We start from the raw sequence: 17,332 nt of genomic DNA, 5'->3' as shown, positions 1-17,332 counted from the left end.
AATACTCAGAAAACCTGCATCATAACGAAGCCTGACAACTGGTCGGATTGAACATGTCGTCAACTGGTCAAGCTACCAATCGTTAAATTTCACTATCTGTTAACGTTAATCTGAGATGATCTTTGAACGAAAGTGATATGGGTAGATTGTGCTAGGTTTATTCTTGGAGGATGAAAATGCAAACGGAAATTAAGCAAGCTGTACGTATAAGAAGTCATAATTATTTATTGTTTTAAAATATTTGGTTTTCTTAATAACATTAATAAAAATAAAAGGTGGAAATTATATTATCTTCACTATTTTAAAAGTCTCCCCCGTTTTGAAGTCAAATCTCCCACATTGTCATGATGAGGGGTTGACAGGTCTGACTTGTTGTCCAAGTGTCAATAGGAAGTGATGCGGATTTGAACTGTATTTCAGTTATATCACGACTTACATCTGATGAAAGATGTATACATCCGAGCACAGACATAATGCCGACCAAGGAATATAACAGGGGGACCTCATAACCCTGCACGTGCTTATCTTAAACTTATCAACAAGGTTTGTCCTCTAAGGTTTGAAGAGTAGTCTCCCTTTGACCCTTAGTGTCAATGTTTAAAACTGTCAAGTTTTTATTTTAACATGACATGTGCAATATGGATACTTTTTGGCATAATTAATGAGTTATGGTGTCTTAAGTTGCTGTATACGGTGTCGTATTTGATAAGCAGATAAATATTGAGCTCAGCTGACTCCTTGCCCAATATTTTTCTGCTAACCTATATGGCAACTAGACACCATAACACATTTATTATGCCAAAAAGTATCCATATTGCACATGTCATGTTAAAATAAAAACTTGACAGTTTTAAACATTGACACTAAGGGTCAAAGGGAGACTACTCTTTAAACCTTAGAGGACAAACCTTGTTGATAAGTTTAACTATAATCTTTATCAATAAAGTCACGAATTACATTAAAAAAATATTAATGTTCTTCATCAAAATTAATGATATTAAAACACTAAACAGTGTCATAATGAATTTCTGTTCCAGAATTTTCATGTGAAATATGTGAGGTGGGTGTTGGAAAATCCAATATGGCTGTTACTGACGGTATACGTCTCATTTTAGGTCAGTAACAACCTTCTTGGCGTTCCAAAAGAATACAGAAATTGTTATCCATAAAAAAAATGTATTTACATGACTGTAGCTTGAAATAATCAAGGCTGGGTCAGATAAACCAGTGATTGATATGAGGAAACAATTCTGGGTAGTATGGGTTTTCGGAGAGTGAGTGAGGGAGGCAGTTTAATACCGCTGTGTCAGTGAGGTGAGGTGAAATGAGGTTTAACGTCGCGCCCAAGATTATTGCACTTATATAGCGACGTGCATGTACGTGTGTGTGTTTGTGTGGCTGCTTGTACTAGTCCGGACTGATGCCGATTTATAGTGCTAGCTCACTGAGATACCATGCCGCAGTTTAACATGAATATCCCACTCAGACACAGTATACTGACTCCAAGCCGACCAGTCCTTGTTTAAGCCCCTCAATGCCGAGCGCCAGACAGGGTAACAACAAGTACCATCTTTTAACGTCTTTTGGTATGACACGACCAGGGATCGAACCCCGGACCTTCCACTCTCCGGGCGGACGCTCTACCAGTAGACCACGGAGGCGGTCCCATGCAGGAATAACTTTTCAGTCACTCTCTCACTCTATCACTGAGTTTGTCATTCTGTCACTCTCTCACTCACGCAGGGGACGCACCATATAGCTACGTTTGAGTGTGGAGACGAGGGCACTGATTTGGGCCAAGACGGGGAAGTCGTGCAGCATCTCGTTCAGATCCGCGAACAGGTGGAAGGGGTCTTCCTCAGGCTTATCTGTAACATCAACACACAAATATAAACTGACATCCTTGTTTTTACCCGGAAAACTGCTGTACTTTCAACTGCTTGATTTGGATGTTGCTCACATGCTGTCCAGATCATATTTTCAACTTTATACATCACGGTCATAAAAAGACGCTTCAGTTAACTCCCTTGCATCACATTTGACATGGTATAACATTGTATATCCCTGACAGTGTTCCCGCCTACCTATCTGTGTGGAGTAGATGAGTTATCTCCCTTGCATCACACGTGACATGGTATAACATTGTATATCGCTGATTGCTCCTGCCTACTTATCTGTGTGGAGTAGATGCTGAGTTATCTCCCTTGCATAACATGTGACATGGTATAACATTGTATATCGCTGACTGTTCCTGCCTACCTATCTGTGTGGAGTAGATGCTGAGTTATCTCCCTTGCATCACACGTGAAATGGTATAACATTGTATATCGCTGACTGTTCCTGTCTACCTATCTGTGTGGAGTAGATGCTGAGTTATCTCCCTTGCATCACACGTGACATGGTATAACATTGTATATCGGTGACAGTGTTCCCGCCTACCTATCTGTGTGAAGTAGATGCTGAGTTATCTCCCTTGCAACACGTGACATGGTATAACGCTGACAGTGTTCCTGCCTACCTATCTGTGTGGAGTAGATGCTGATCTTCCCTGGGCCCCCTTTCACCACGCTCTCCATGTCCGGGGTAATGGCAGAATCCTTCACCTCCACGTCTCGGATGTTGGCCATCCACTTAAGCCGATATCGCTCAGTGGGGTAGCCACCTTGATCTCTGGAATGTCAGGGTAATGGAAGAAGCTTTAAGATAGTGAGTGAGTGAGTGTTGTGTTCTTGATTAGGCAAACATTCCCAACCCATAAGCCAGGTCACCCATCCTATTCACTCCATCTAGATCCGCCAGTGAGTAGGATAGACCCACAAACAGCCAGGCCACCCATTCTATTCACTCCATCTGGATCCGCCAGTGAGTAGGATAGACCCACAAACAGCCAGGCCACCCATTCTATTCACTCCATCTGGATCCGCCAGTGAGTAGGATAGACCCACAAACAGCCAGGCCACCCATTCTATTCACTCCATCTGGATCCATCTGTGAGTAGGGTAGACCCACAAACAGCCAGGTCACCCATTCTATTCACTCCATCTGGATCCGCCAGTGCGTTGGGTAGACAGACAAACAGCCAGGTCACCAATTCTATTCACTCCATCTGGATCCGCCAGTGAGTAGGATAGACCCACAAACAGCCAGGCCACCCATTCTATTCACTCCATCTGGATCCATCGGTGTGTAGGGTAGACCCACAAACAGCCAGGTCACCCATTCTATTCACTCCATCTGGATCCGCCAGTGCGTTGGGTAGACAGACAAACAGCCAGGTCACCAATTCTATTCACTCCATCTGGATCCATCAGTGAGTAGGATAGACCCACAAACAGCCAGGCCACCCATTCTATTCACTCCATCTGGATCCATCGGTGAGTAGGGTAGACCCACAAACAGCCAGGTCACCCATTCTATTCACTCCATCTGGATCCGCCAGTGCGTTGGGTAGACAGACAAACAGCCAGGTCACCCATTCTATTCATTCCATCTGGATCCACCAGTGCGTTGGGTAGACAGACAAACAGCCAGGTCACCCATTCTATTCACTCCATCTGGATCCGCCAGTGCGTTGGGTAGACAGACAAACAGCCAGGTCACCCATTCTATTCATTCCATCTGGATCCACCAGTGCGTTGGGTAGACAGACAAACAGCCAGGTCACCCATTCTATTCACTCCATCTGGATCCGCCAGTGAGTAGGGGAGACCCACAAACAGCCAGGTCACCCATTCTATTCACTCCATCTGGATCCACCAGTGGGTAGGGAGACCCAGTCATAATCTGCACAGAGCTACACTCTCTGTGACACTGACTTACTTAAATCCAACCTTGACGAACAGGACAGTATCATTCATCAGGAACACTCGGACCTTCTTGGACTTCATGGAGGCTGTTTCCCCAACCTTAAAACAGAAAATATGTTTCATAACAGCTTAACAATAGTAAATGCTTGTCGATTTGTTGGTTAGCTACAGTGAACACATTCCTGTCACAACCTTCTATTGTCATGTAGTGTCAGTACCTTATAATCTCTTGCTTCACTGGTTTGGCTTTCTGTGACCAGGTGAGCTATATGATGATTCACAAAGTAGGTTTGCGATCACTGAGTCTCTGTCTGTCTCTGAGTGGCACAGGCGGACCAGGCACAGGCGGACCAGGCACAGGCGGACCAGGCACAGGTGGACCAGGCACAGCGGCACCATAACTTATTGTGCAGAGATTCATCTCTTGGCATGCCAAAACCTGGGTTCGAATCCCTTGGTTATTTTTCCAGGTTTGTCAGCACCATACCTGTGCCTGGGTGTCACCAGTGGTAAGTGTCTAAGACTTGCATCTTTCCTCCCACACCAAGCTGACACCCTGTGATACAACAGATAGCAGGCAAATAAACAGCATTCAGTTACCACTTGCTCCATGTCATCCTGTCGCAGTAGTCTTCGCGGACTCTCTGTCACCTTCATGACAAGTTGCCGTGACAACTGACTGGTGATCTGCCGGGCCGCAAACTGCTGTTCGCTGTGACGTTTCCGCTCGTTCAGTTTGTGCGTGACGTTCTCGAGTTCTGTCAGGGCCAGCTGTAGAGCCCCTCGGTCGTGGTGGGTTTGTGGCGTGTACTTCAGTAAATCCTGGAAACAGATATTTCAGTAAGACCTGGAAACAGATACTTCAGTAAATCCTGGAAACAGATGTTTCAGTAAATCCTAGGAAACAGATACTTCAGTAAATCCTGGAAACAGATGTTTCAGTAAATCCTAGGAAACAGATACTTCAGTAAATCCTGCAAACAGATATTTCAGTAAATCATGGAAACAGATGTTTCATTAAATAATCGAGTCTGGACCAGATAATGAGTGGAATTCGATGACAGAAAAACCATGTGTAGCATGCAGACAATTGAAGTCATGAGATGTAAGATTGAACATCCTTTCATCACCTGCCCCAGTGGCTCAGTGGGATAACAATGGCTTACAATACTAAACAGGATATGGATGAAAAAATCAACCTGCCCTGTGGCCCAGAATCCTTTTTAATATGCATCTAATGTTGATTTTCGAATGGTTAAAAATCACATTTTTTCCCACATGCAAATTCTATGCTGTGCTGTGCTGTGTTTGTTTGTTTGTTTGTTAGTTAGTTTGCTTGTTGTTCACACCGCTCTCATCAATATTCCAGCTATATGGCAGTGGTCTGGCTATAACCTATTCTACCTCGGATCTTCACAGGTCCTATGCCGTGACGTGAAAGGATGTCTTTTCAATTCACCCATAAATCCTAAATCTTACAATTCAAATGTAAAACCTCTGAGCAGGTCTCACTTGAAAGTAGTACCTCTCACAAGGTTACTATGAGATAGGAAGATATCTTCAGGAGTGGCAGGAGGTTTATGAGAAGACATGTGGTATGTTATAACAGTAGCAGGGTCCAGGTCCGGGGGTCCAGGTCCGGGGCTCCACCAAGACAACATTAAAATAACATTGAAAATCTCCACCAATTCCCCGCTCATAGCTGTGACAGGTCCGAAACTACAGTCACGTCAAAACTTTGTTTGTTTGTTTGTTTGTTTACGCTGCACTCAGCAATATTCCAGCTATATGACTGCAGTCTGTAAATAATTGAGTTTGGACTAGACATTCCAGTGATTGACATCATGAGCATTGATCCACTGGGATACGATGATATGCATCAACAAAGTCAGCGAGTCTGACCACCTGATCCCGTTAGTCGCTCCTTACGACGAGCACAGTCGCCTTTTACGGCAAGCATGGGCTGCTGAAGACCTATTTTACCCAGATCTTCACGAGTCATGTCATAACTAGACTACTCAGCAAAATAAAAAACTTGGATGACGAACCTGCAGCAACATGATGAATTGTGGGAATCTCTGCACTGGCTTCACCATCAGCCCAAATATGGACAACCGGTCGCTGCTGCTTGACTCCTTCGCCTGAAAACACCATGTGAATAATACAGAGTCCTGCACACACTCAAATCAGGCCAGACTTTTGATAAAACTTGGTTTCCAAATCTTCCAACTCCGAAAAACTAAATTGTGCAAAAAAGATTTAAAAAATGGAAAAAGTACTTTTTTTATTCCGCCAACCAGAAATAAGCAAAATGACTCATTTCCTGTCTCTGTTTACTTTCAATTATAAAATTATTTAAAATACCATAAATAAAACCTGTTTAAAATATATCTTAAAAACTTGTAAACAACAAATTATGACAAATTGTGAGAATAAATAAAATAACATAAAAAAATAAAATGCAGTGGTTTCTTTAGTCCACCAATCAGCTTGTGGGACCGACTCAGATCCTGTTTAGGCCAGACACATGGTGGATAGCGTACAAGATGCCTGAGCGTGATTCACACTGATGAAGTAGACATTTACTCCCCGGACTCGACCCTCTGTCACATACCTTCAGGAAGTCAGAGAAGGTCTGTTTCGTCCTCTGCACCGTCTTGATCTCTTCCATCGCTGCAGCGAAGCTGTTGACGTACACGCTGTAGGAGTTGAGCAACATCGTCTTGGAGAACTGGATGTGGGAGTGGGTATGAAATAAAACAAATATTTACTGCTTAGGCTGAAAATAAGCCTCCATAAGTGCCTAGACCAGCATCAGTCAGGCGTTTTATATTTTTCGGATTCAATTTGCTCAAAATTAAGTGAATGAAATGTTAGGACTGATGTAGTGGATGTAGTTGAGGTTGTGGATGTTACCGATGCTGTGAAGATGTCTCCGATCTTCCCCTCCTGGTCCCACTTCCGGACCCGGTCGGCCAGCTCAATCTGGAACATCTTGTGGTGGCTCAGGATCTGCTCTGCCTCAGCAAACACCGTCTTCACTTGACTTCGTGGCGATGCGATGTTCTCCATCACCACCTTCATGTAATCCTTCAAGAAAGTAACCAATGTCTGCTTTACAATTCTGATCTGTGTCATAAGATACAACTGTTGAATGGAGATGATTTTAATGCCTTGTAGTGAAGTGATATTTTTTTTTAATGCAGCAAACAGCCATATTCCAGCTATTTCACCTTATTTCAATTTGTAGTAAAACATTGTTTATCCCAGGGTGGCTTTGGCGATACGACAATCCTATTCTGCTGACACAACCCTCGTTATTTAAGTAACAATTTTCCATGCACCATGCTCCCCCCTTTCATGAAGCATTTTACATGACAATTCTCCTGCCCCCCCCTCCCCCCCACAAGCCTTAACACAATCTGCTACATGATCTGCTCAAAGTTCTAAGCTTATCAGTCATCAATAACATACATTAGTCCAACAACAAAGAACACACAGAGACACTCATGAAAGGGAGATAACTCTACCAGTCCTCCCGCTGAAGCTGTTATGGACGTGACTCCCGCATGTCAGTCTTCAGTTTACGACTACACCCATCTATCTTCACCTCATCTTGCCCCTATCATGTTACGTCAGTTATTCAACTATTTCACCCCAGCAATAATCGACAGGAGTACATTGAACATATTTCTCAGTGTGAATCGCTGATACCTGTAATGAAATATTTACTCACTCTATCTCTCTTTCTCCATTGCTCAATAAGAAGGAGAGACCCGTGAAGATCTGGGTTAGAATCAGTCTCCAGCAACCTATGCTTGTCGTAAGAGGAGAGACCCGTGAAGATCTTGGTTAGAATCGGTCCCAAGCAACCTATGCTTGTCGTAAGAGGAGAGACCCGTGAAGATCCGGGTTAGAATCGGTCCCCAGCAACCTATGCTTGTCGTAAGAGGAGAGACCCGTGAAGATCCGGTTAGAATCGGTCCCCAGCAACCTATGCTTGTCATAAGAGGAGACCCGTGAAGATCCGGGTTAGAATCGGTCCCAAGCAACCTATGCTTGTCGTAAGAGGAGAGACCCGTGAAGATCCGGGTTAGAATCGGTCACCAGCAACCTATGCTTGTCGTAAGAGGAGACCCGTGAAGATCCGGGTTAGAATCGGTCCCAAGCAACCTATGCTTGTCGTAAGAAGAGAGACCCATGAAGATCCGGGTTAGAATCGGTCTCCAGCAACCTATGCTTGTCGTAAGAGGAGAGACCCGTGAAGATCCGGTTAGAATCGGTCCCCAGCAACCTATGCTTGTCGTAAGAGGAGACCCGTGAAGATCCGGGTTAGAATCGGTCCCCAGCAACCTATGCTTGTCGTAAGAGGAGAGACCCGTGAAGATCCGGTTAGAATCGGTCCCAAGCAACCTATGCTTGTCGTAAGAGGAGACCCGTGAAGATCCGGGTTAGAATCGGTCCCAAGCAACCTATGCTTGTCGTAAGAGGAGAGACCCGTGAAGATCCGGGTTAGAATCGGTCCCAAGCAACCTATGCTTGTCGTAAGAGGAGACCCGTGAAGATCCGGGTTTGAATCAGTCCCCAGCAACCTATGCTTGTCGTAAGAGGAGAGACCCGTGAAGATCCGGGTTAGAATCGGTCCCAAGCAACCTATGCTTGTCGTAAGAGGAGACCTGTGAAGATCCGGGTTAGAATCGGTCCCCAGCAACCTATGCTTGTCGTAAGAGGAGAGACCCGTGAAGATCTGGGTTAGAATCGGTCCCAAGCAACCTATGCTTGTCGTAAGAGGAGAGACCCGTGAAGATCCGGTTAGAATCAGTCCCCAGCAACCTATGCTTGTCGTAAGAGGAGAGACCCGTGAAGATCCGGTTAGAATCGGTCCCCAGCAACCTATGCTTGTCATAAGAGGAGAGACCTGTGAAGATCCGGGTTAGAATCAGTCCCCAGCAACCTACGCTTGTCGTAAGAGGAGAGACCCGTGAAGATCCGGGTTAGAATCGGTCCCAAGCAACCTATGCTTGTCGTAAGAGGAGAGACCTGTGAAGATCCGGGTTAGAATCGGTCCCAAGCAACCTACGCTTGTCGTAAGAGGAGAGACCTGTGAAGATCCGGGTTAGAATCGGTCCCCAGCAACCTATGCCCGTGAAGATCCGGGTTAGAATCGGTCCCCAGCAACCTATGCTTGTCGTAAGAGGAGACTAAATTCGGCAGACTGAATTCATGTCACCCTACCCTGATTGCATGGGACGTTGCTCATGATATCAATCACTTACTTGTCTGGGCACACTCAATGACTTACAGGCAGCCATTATAAGGCCGGAGCATTGTGTGGTGTTAAGCAACAAACACACCCAAAGAAAGTTATTACAAGATTTATTTCAATTCTCCAAAGCACTGATGTAGGACTTCTCACTCAATATAGTCAAATCCAAGACTAAAGAAAGCGATTTCAAGATTCATTTCAATTCATCCTACCTCAGTTATTCTCTCCAAAGCATTGATGTAGGACTTCTCGCTTGATATAGTCAAATCCACGACACATCGCCTTTTTTTCTGGAACACAACGTTTTCAAACAAGCTGAATCACACCCCATTATAAAAGTGAATTACTAAAAGATTCCATCGTTCAAGTTCCTACAGAGGGAACCATATCTATACTATCGGACATAAATATACATTCAGCAAGCTTATGCTCAGGACTCGATAACTTTCGTTACTTCTGGTCTTCCTGTTGTTCATTCACCAGACCACTAATTGTCCAGCTGGACTTATGCATAAGCATTTTCAATTGTACAGCAACTTAAAATGAATATTAAAATGCAACAATATACAAAATTTCAGCAAGAGTTGAGGAAAACGTTTGTAAAAATTTGTTTGGTTTACAAAATAACAGATTCTGACTGTTTCACAATACAGTTAAAGGTTCATAAAGGGGAGGCAACTCTCACCTGACTTTCAGAAAGGTCATCAGGAGGGGGAGGTAACTCTGGAGGTGGGTGTTTTGATGGGTTGAGGTCCACAGGAAAGCATCGCGTCTCCTCATACATGTTAACATTATTTTTCCTCGCCAAACTTCGAATCCGGTTGATAATTTTGGCACCCTGTACAAAAAGAAGTATGTTCACAATTAAAACAAGCCTGCACATTAGGAATCTGAAACAAAAAAACATTCATACTCTCAGACTCGTTTTAATCGCTGCTATGGGTCTCTGTGAATGGGAAGTCCAAATCAAGATGTAATTCAGTATTTGCAATCTTAAGTGCCCCCCCATTCTAATCAGCGCCCCTTCACCCATTATATACCAATATGCAGGAAATCTTTATAAAAATCTTATACCAATGTCCAGTAGGCGTATCAATCTTACACCAGTTACCTGTTTTGGTAACGATCTTAGGCCAATTACCTGTTTTGGTTCTGGGGGTAGAGGTTTTGCCGGAGCCTGCTCCAAGACTTCGTCTTCCCCAGATTCCTCGAACTCGGAGGACCCCCATCCATCATCAGACAGGCGGGATGAGCTGATGGACTCATACAGCTTGTCCTGGGACACCACCGGCTCCGGCTCGGGCTCCGGGGATACGTCTTGTGGAGGAAAGTCTGGAGACAGAAAATAACTACATCAGTATACAACATGGTTTCCATGACAACTGCTGCCAAATAAAAATGTAGTGAATCAGTGTGTGAATTTGAGTGAATGTTGTTTTGAGCTGCAATCAGCATTCCCACGAAAAACAAAAGTTACATTTTCATGTTTGGATATTGTATTTCTCTTTTTGTTTTTATACAGTTTATATACACAAATTGTAAAAGAAAATTTTGCATAAATATTCAATAAAATTTATATGAATGAGGAGAAGGACAAGAACTTAATAACTAGGGCTATGCTACTAATCTCCATGGAAACATGATATGAGTAATCTCAGCCAAGTCCATGCATTTCTCAGAATCTCGCAACTTCAAACGGTTACCATGGCTACTGTCAAAAAAAGCGTACAACAAAACTATCTCACTAAAGACTATCGCCTACTTCAAGTGTGTCATATATATTGGACAAATAGCAACAAACTCATTATCATGATATTCGTCAGCGGGTAAAGTGAGTAAGTAAGTATGGTTTTATGCCACTTTTAGTAATATTCCAGTAATTTCCCGATAGAGACACAGAAATGGGCTTCACACATGTCACCTGTGTCTGGAATAGAACCTGAACCCTTGGTGTGGTGAGTGAACACTTGAACCATGAGGCTACCCCAACACCTAATGACAATACGAAGCACCCTTAAACATCTTCAATATCTGAAAACACAAAAAACGTCCTGGAAATTAAGGTTCAGTTCATCAAACTTCAGTAAATCAAATGCGTCATGTTATTTAACCTTTTCGCAACTTGGCATGTTTGGGACGTTTGGGATGAAACTTGATGCGGTTGAGGCTTCTTGCAGATGCGGAGCGGAATCGAGAAAACAACGACATCGAAATGTCATCTCATCGGAAGAGTGGTCATGGTTTGAGATCTCCCAGGCTGATCATCTGACAACAATACATACAACTACTGTCATCCAGGGAAAACCACAGGAAACTGTGCACAACTGACCTCATCACAACTTCCCGAAACAAAACTTGGCTTGATAGGCATTAGGCACTTCAATAAAACAAGTTCAAACATATCCTGCACGGTTTCCGATAAAAATGTAAATTCCCAGATTCAGTGCAAGTAACCGTGACAACTTGATGATGTGTCACATATACCATGTAGGATCTGGTTCAGGAATGGGACAGTGAGTGAGTGAGTGAGTGAGTGAGTGAGCTAGTGAGTGAGTGAGTGAGTGAGTGAGTGAGTGAGTGAGTGAGTGAGTTTGGTTTTATGCCACTTTTAGCAATATTCAAACGCTATTACGGGGCACACCAGAAATGGGCTTTGCGTGAGTGAGTCTTGTGAGTGAGTGAATGGGGGTGAGTGGGTGGATGAGTGAGTGAGTGAGTGAGTGAGTGAGTGAGTGACTTGGGTATGATACTTTGAACAACTAATGGGATTCGGTTGTCAAACTCGCTGACTTGGTTGATGCATGTCACCAGATCGGGTGGTCAGATAACTGCGGAGTGTGGCATTAAACAACAAACAAAGAACAAACAAACAAAAGCTTGGTGAACATGGCTCATGATGCTCCATCAGCCACAGTTGCCCGGTGTCACAGGTGGGCGTGCATGCGAGAACTACACATCCATAGCTCCCTTGTGTCCACCCAATCCCCTAATCACAGAAATCTTCTCGCCACACTTGGCCCTGACGAGGTAACTGTCCTCGGCCAAGTGGTGGTATGGTGGTTACTCTGCACTCATCAGTACTCTGTCTCTCAGATGTCGGCCTGTACATAATCGAGTCTGGAAATGAACTAGTGATTGATGTTGTGAGCAACAATCGACACCGTCTGGGTACAATAACACAAAGATCAAGTTTTGAACAGACACTCCAGTGACTGACCCCCGGATCATCAATCCATCCAATTGTGATGGATGACACCCAAATCAACCAAGACACCGAGTCTGACCACCTGATCCATTCTGTCGCCTCTTCTGGCCAGCATGGGAGTGTGACTCTTCTGGCCAGCATGGGAGTGTGACTCTTCTGGCCAGCATGGGGGTGTGACTCTTCTGGCCAGCATGGGGGTGTGACTCCTCTGGCCAGCATGGGGGTGTGACTCCTCTGGCCAGCATGGGAGTGTGACTCTTCTGGCCAGCATGGGGGTGTGACTCTTCTGGCCAGCATGGGGGTTTGACTCTTCTGGCCAGCATGGGAGTGTGACTCCTCTGGCCAGCATGGGAGTATGACTCTTCTGGCCAGCATGGGAGTGTGACTGTTCTGGCCAGCATGGGGGTGTGACTCTTCTGGCCAGCATGGGAGTATGACTTTTCTGGCCAGCATGGGGGTATGACTCTTCTGGCCAGCATGGGAGTGTGACTCTTCTGGCCAGCATGGGAGTATGACTCTTCTGGCCAGCATGGGAGTATGACTCTTCTGGCCAGCATGGGGGTGTGACTCCTCTGGCCAGCATGGGAGTATGACTCTTCTGGCCAGCATGGGGGTGTGACTGTTCTGGCCAGCATGGGGGGGGGTGACTCCTCTGGCCAGCATGGGGGTGTGACTCTTCTGGCCAGCATGGGAGTGTGACTCCTCTGGCCAGCATGGGAGTATGACTCTTCTGGCCAGCATGGGAGTATGACTCTTCTGGCCAGCGTGGGAGTGTGACTCCTCTGGCCAGCATGGGAGTATGACTCTTCTGGCCAGCATGGGGGTGTGACTCTTCTGGCCAGCATGGGGGTGTGACTCCTCTGGCCAGCATGGGAGTATGACTCTTCTGGCCAGCATGGGAGTATGACTCTTCTGGCCAGCATGGGGGTGTGACTCCTCTGGCCAGCATGGGAGTATGACTCTTCTGGCCAGCATGGGGGTGTGACTCTTCTGGCCAGCATGGGGGTGTGACTCCTCTGGCCAGCATGGGAGTATGACTCTTCTGGCCAGCATGGGAGTATGACTCTTCTGGCCAGCATGGGGGTGTGACTCCTCTGGCCAGCATGGGAGTATGACTCTTCTGGCCAGCATGGGGGTGTGACTCTTCTGGCCAGCATGGGAGTGTGACTCCTCTGGCCAGCATGGGAGTATGACTCTTCTGGCCAGCATGGGAGTGTGACTGTTCTGGCCAGCATGGGGGTGTGACTCTTCTGGCCAGCATGGGAGTATGACTTTTCTGGCCAGCATGGGGGTATGACTCTTCTGGCCAGCATGGGAGTGTGACTCTTCTGGCCAGCATGGGAGTATGACTCTTCTGGCCAGCATGGGAGTGTGACTCCTCTGGCCAGCATGGGAGTATGACTCTTCTGGCCAGCATGGGGGTATGACTCTTCTGGCCAGCATGGGGGTGTGACTCTTCTGGCCAGCATGGGGGTGTGACTCCTCTGGCCAGCATGGGAGTATGACTCTTCTGGCCAGCATGGGAGTATGACTCTTCTGGCCAGCATGGGGGTGTGACTCCTCTGGCCAGCATGGGAGTATGACTCTTCTGGCCAGCATGGGGGTGTGACTCTTCTGGCCAGCATGGGAGTGTGACTCCTCTGGCCAGCATGGGAGTATGACTCTTCTGGCCAGCATGGGAGTGTGACTGTTCTGGCCAGCATGGGGGTGTGACTCTTCTGGCCAGCATGGGAGTATGACTTTTCTGGCCAGCATGGGGGTATGACTCTTCTGGCCAGCATGGGAGTGTGACTCTTCTGGCCAGCATGGGAGTATGACTCTTCTGGCAAGCATGGGAGTATGACTCTTCTGGCCAGCATGGGGGTGTGACTCCTCTGGCCAGCATGGGAGTATGACTCTTCTGGCCAGCATGGGGGTGTGACTCTTCTGGCCAGCATGGGGGGGGTGACTCCTCTGGCCAGCATGGGGGTGTGACTCTTCTGGCCAGCATGGGAGTGTGACTCCTCTGGCCAGCATGGGAGTATGACTCTTCTGGCCAGCATGGGAGTATGACTCTTCTGGCCAGCATGGGAGTGTGACTCCTCTGGCCAGCATGGGAGTATGACTCTTCTGGCCAGCATGGGGGTGTGACTCTTCTGGCCAGCATGGGGGTGTGACTCCTCTGGCCAGCATGGGAGTATGACTCTTCTGGCCAGCATGGGAGTATGACTCTTCTGGCCAGCATGGGGGTGTGACTCCTCTGGCCAGCATGGGAGTATGACTCTTCTGGCCAGCATGGGGGTGTGACTCTTCTAGCCAGCATGGGGGTGTGACTCCTCTGGCCAGCATGGGAGTATGACTCTTCTGGCCAGCATGGGAGTATGACTCTTCTGGCCAGCATGGGGGTGTGACTCCTCTGGCCAGCATGGGAGTATGACTCTTCTGGCCAGCATGGGGGTGTGACTCTTCTGGCCAGCATGGGAGTGTGACTCCTCTGGCCAGCATGGGAGTATGACTCTTCTGGCCAGCATGGGAGTGTGACTGTTCTGGCCAGCATGGGGGTGTGACTCCTCTGGCCAGCATGGGAGTATGACTTTTCTGGCCAGCATGGGGGTATGACTCTTCTGGCCAGCATGGGAGTGTGACTCTTCTGGCCAGCATGGGAGTATGACTCTTCTGGCCAGCATGGGAGTGTGACTCTTCTGGCCAGCATGGGAGTATGACTCTTCTGGCCAGCATGGGAGTATGACTCTTCTGGCCAGCATGGGAGTATGACTCTTATGACCATCAATGGACACAGGCTGGGGCAGACATTGTCCCATGGACACCAGTCTCAGGATGTCAGCGTCTGTTGTTTAACTATGTACACCACAATATTCTACCTATTTGATGCAGGCCTGGAAGTATTCGAGTCTTGGTAAGACAGACCAGTGATCGATACTATGAGCAACATACTAGACCACCAAGATAGGAAAACACACAATGAGCCAGGTCACCAAACACACAACGATAGGCTTCTTCTAACCCGGAACAGTGGGGCCAGGTCTGACCCTGGACTCAGGTCGACCTGGAACCCGACAAGCTTGAGTGACTGAGTGAGTATGGTTCTACGCCGCTTTTAGCAATATTCCAGCAATATCACAGCGGGGGACACCAGAAATGGGCTTCACACATTGTACCCATGTGGGAAGTCGACACAATGCCTTCGTCGTGACGAGCGAACTCTTTCATCACCAGGGTACCCTGCCTCCCACCGAGAAGCATGATTGTGCCAGGACATTACAAGGAAACAAAACATACTGATAAAACCATGCAGGACAACAAACCACAACGTTCTGTATCACCATGGCAACAAACAACATCTTCCTATCCTTCACAATCTTTGACAAATGGTTTCAAATCCTCTGAATATGTCAAAGTTACACACAAAATGTTCATCCATCTTCACACAAAGATACAGCCACTGGAGAAACTCGACAAAAAAATAGTTCCTGCGGGCTAAAAACATCCATGTTGTAGACCGCAAAGAATGAGGTTAATCCTCTTACAAATGTTCTAAATCACAACAGACCTGTAAAACAACACCCACACTCAAGCAATGAGGACGTCTTCAGTCGACTTGACCTGGGGTCAGAAGTCAGAGGTCAGAGGTCGGTCTATTTCCACGCGAGATGTATGCCCCTGTAGCACGTCCCTAAGTGAATGTCAGACTTCGTTGTGGAAGGATGCAGCTGTACCTATCGCTGACATGTGTAATTAAAGGTAAATATCACCTATTGACTGGGACGTAAAAGTCTGAAAGAGACTTAACGAGTGAATACAAAAATCATCCACATTGACAACCACTTCCTCCTAGAAGACCTCCCATGACGACCTGTCTTAACAGAACATATAATCTACATAGGACATAGGATCATCTTTGAGTGCCCGTGGGCAGTCCGGCTTAGTACTGATCTCCAGCAACTGATGCTGGTCATGAAGGTGACAGATAGATCAGTGGTCAGGCTCAGTGACTTGGTCGATTGTGTGTCATCATACCCCTAAGGTGTGGAGCAATCCTCACAGTACTGTCTGATTCAGACTGGATTAGTTACAGACCTCCGTCATATAGCTGGAATATTGCTGTGGTGTTAAACAACAAACAAATAAATCAAACATCTTTGAACAATAAACCACTTTCAAACCTTCAAAATGGGAGAGTACAATGAATCAACAGTCTCAAATAGATATCTCATCAGTTGTCATGACACTAAGTATTGTTTAACGTCACACTCAGCAATATTCGAGCTGTATGACGGCGGTCTGTAAATAATCAAGTCTGGGCGGGACAATCCAGTGATTGATATCATGAGCATCAATCCATGCAATTGGGATACGATGACATGCATCAACAAAGTCAGCAAGCCTGACCACCTGATCCCGTTAGTCGCCTCTTATGACAAGCATGGTCACCTTTTATGACAATCATGGGTTGTGAAGACCTAAGTTTAAGAATTTGAAACAAGGTACATCATTGGTAGAAAATTTGGGGTAGCCTAGGAATAATGAGTGAGTATGGTTTTACACTCCTTTTGTCAATGTTCAGCAAATCACAGTGGCGACACTAGAAATGAAAACAATAGTTACGACTGTAAGAATACTACCACTATTACATCATGGCCAAATATTCGTGTTTGGGTGTTACACACGAAAAAATCTTTTAGAGTTTTCATCAGACGTCCTCCTCACTGGCCACATATCTAATAGTTGTGAGGTAAACTCTATCCTCAGCACCAACTGTGCATGCGTGAGTCGGGAATACGTCACTTCTTTCAACCAATAACCTTCATCAACTGGATGCAGATATCAATATATTGGTGAGGTCGCAGGGGAGGGACCAGTTCATGATGTAATAAAGGTAGTATTCTTAGAATCATACGCAATGATAACTATTGTTTGATAATTCCTTTGAATACCCTACCTCTATTACATCATAGCCAGTATACATAATATCTCAAACAATACTTGCACGAATGTGACTGGTTGAAAGACGAGCGACCTCTTGACCTCTCCACCAAACAACAACATTCCCATCAG

At 46.1% G+C, this 17,332-nt stretch overlaps 1 protein-coding gene across 3 annotated transcripts in view; it reads right to left on the bottom strand.

The window, feature by feature from the left end:
- LOC139471388 (rho guanine nucleotide exchange factor 10-like protein) overlaps positions 1-17,332 on the bottom strand; it is a 60,261-nt gene that overhangs the window by 16,127 nt on the left and 26,802 nt on the right. For all 3 annotated transcript variants that reach the window (XR_011653835.1, XM_071253751.1, XM_071253750.1), the window contains exons 3-12: positions 10,214-10,404; positions 9,758-9,910; positions 9,285-9,362; positions 6,723-6,896; positions 6,421-6,537; positions 5,855-5,947; positions 4,407-4,628; positions 3,820-3,905; positions 2,519-2,670; positions 1,753-1,868 (exon numbers count right to left, since the gene is read on the bottom strand). Coding sequence is in view for 2 of the 3 variants with exons in the window: in XM_071253751.1 (XP_071109852.1) it covers positions 1,753-1,868; positions 2,519-2,670; positions 3,820-3,905; positions 4,407-4,628; positions 5,855-5,947; positions 6,421-6,537; positions 6,723-6,896; positions 9,285-9,362; positions 9,758-9,910; positions 10,214-10,404 (1,382 nt within the window). In the remaining variant the exon portion in view is untranslated. The remainder of the gene's footprint in view (positions 1-1,752; positions 1,869-2,518; positions 2,671-3,819; positions 3,906-4,406; positions 4,629-5,854; positions 5,948-6,420; positions 6,538-6,722; positions 6,897-9,284; positions 9,363-9,757; positions 9,911-10,213; positions 10,405-17,332) is intronic.

The sequence above is a fragment of the Haliotis cracherodii genome, unplaced genomic scaffold (genome assembly GCF_022045235.1).
Source record: "Haliotis cracherodii isolate W230 unplaced genomic scaffold, xgHalCrac1.p SCAF_22, whole genome shotgun sequence".
Classification (NCBI taxonomy): Eukaryota; Metazoa; Mollusca; class Gastropoda; order Lepetellida; family Haliotidae; genus Haliotis; species Haliotis cracherodii.
Note: the sequence above shows the minus strand (reverse complement) of the source record. Positions and strands in the feature narration are given on the sequence as shown.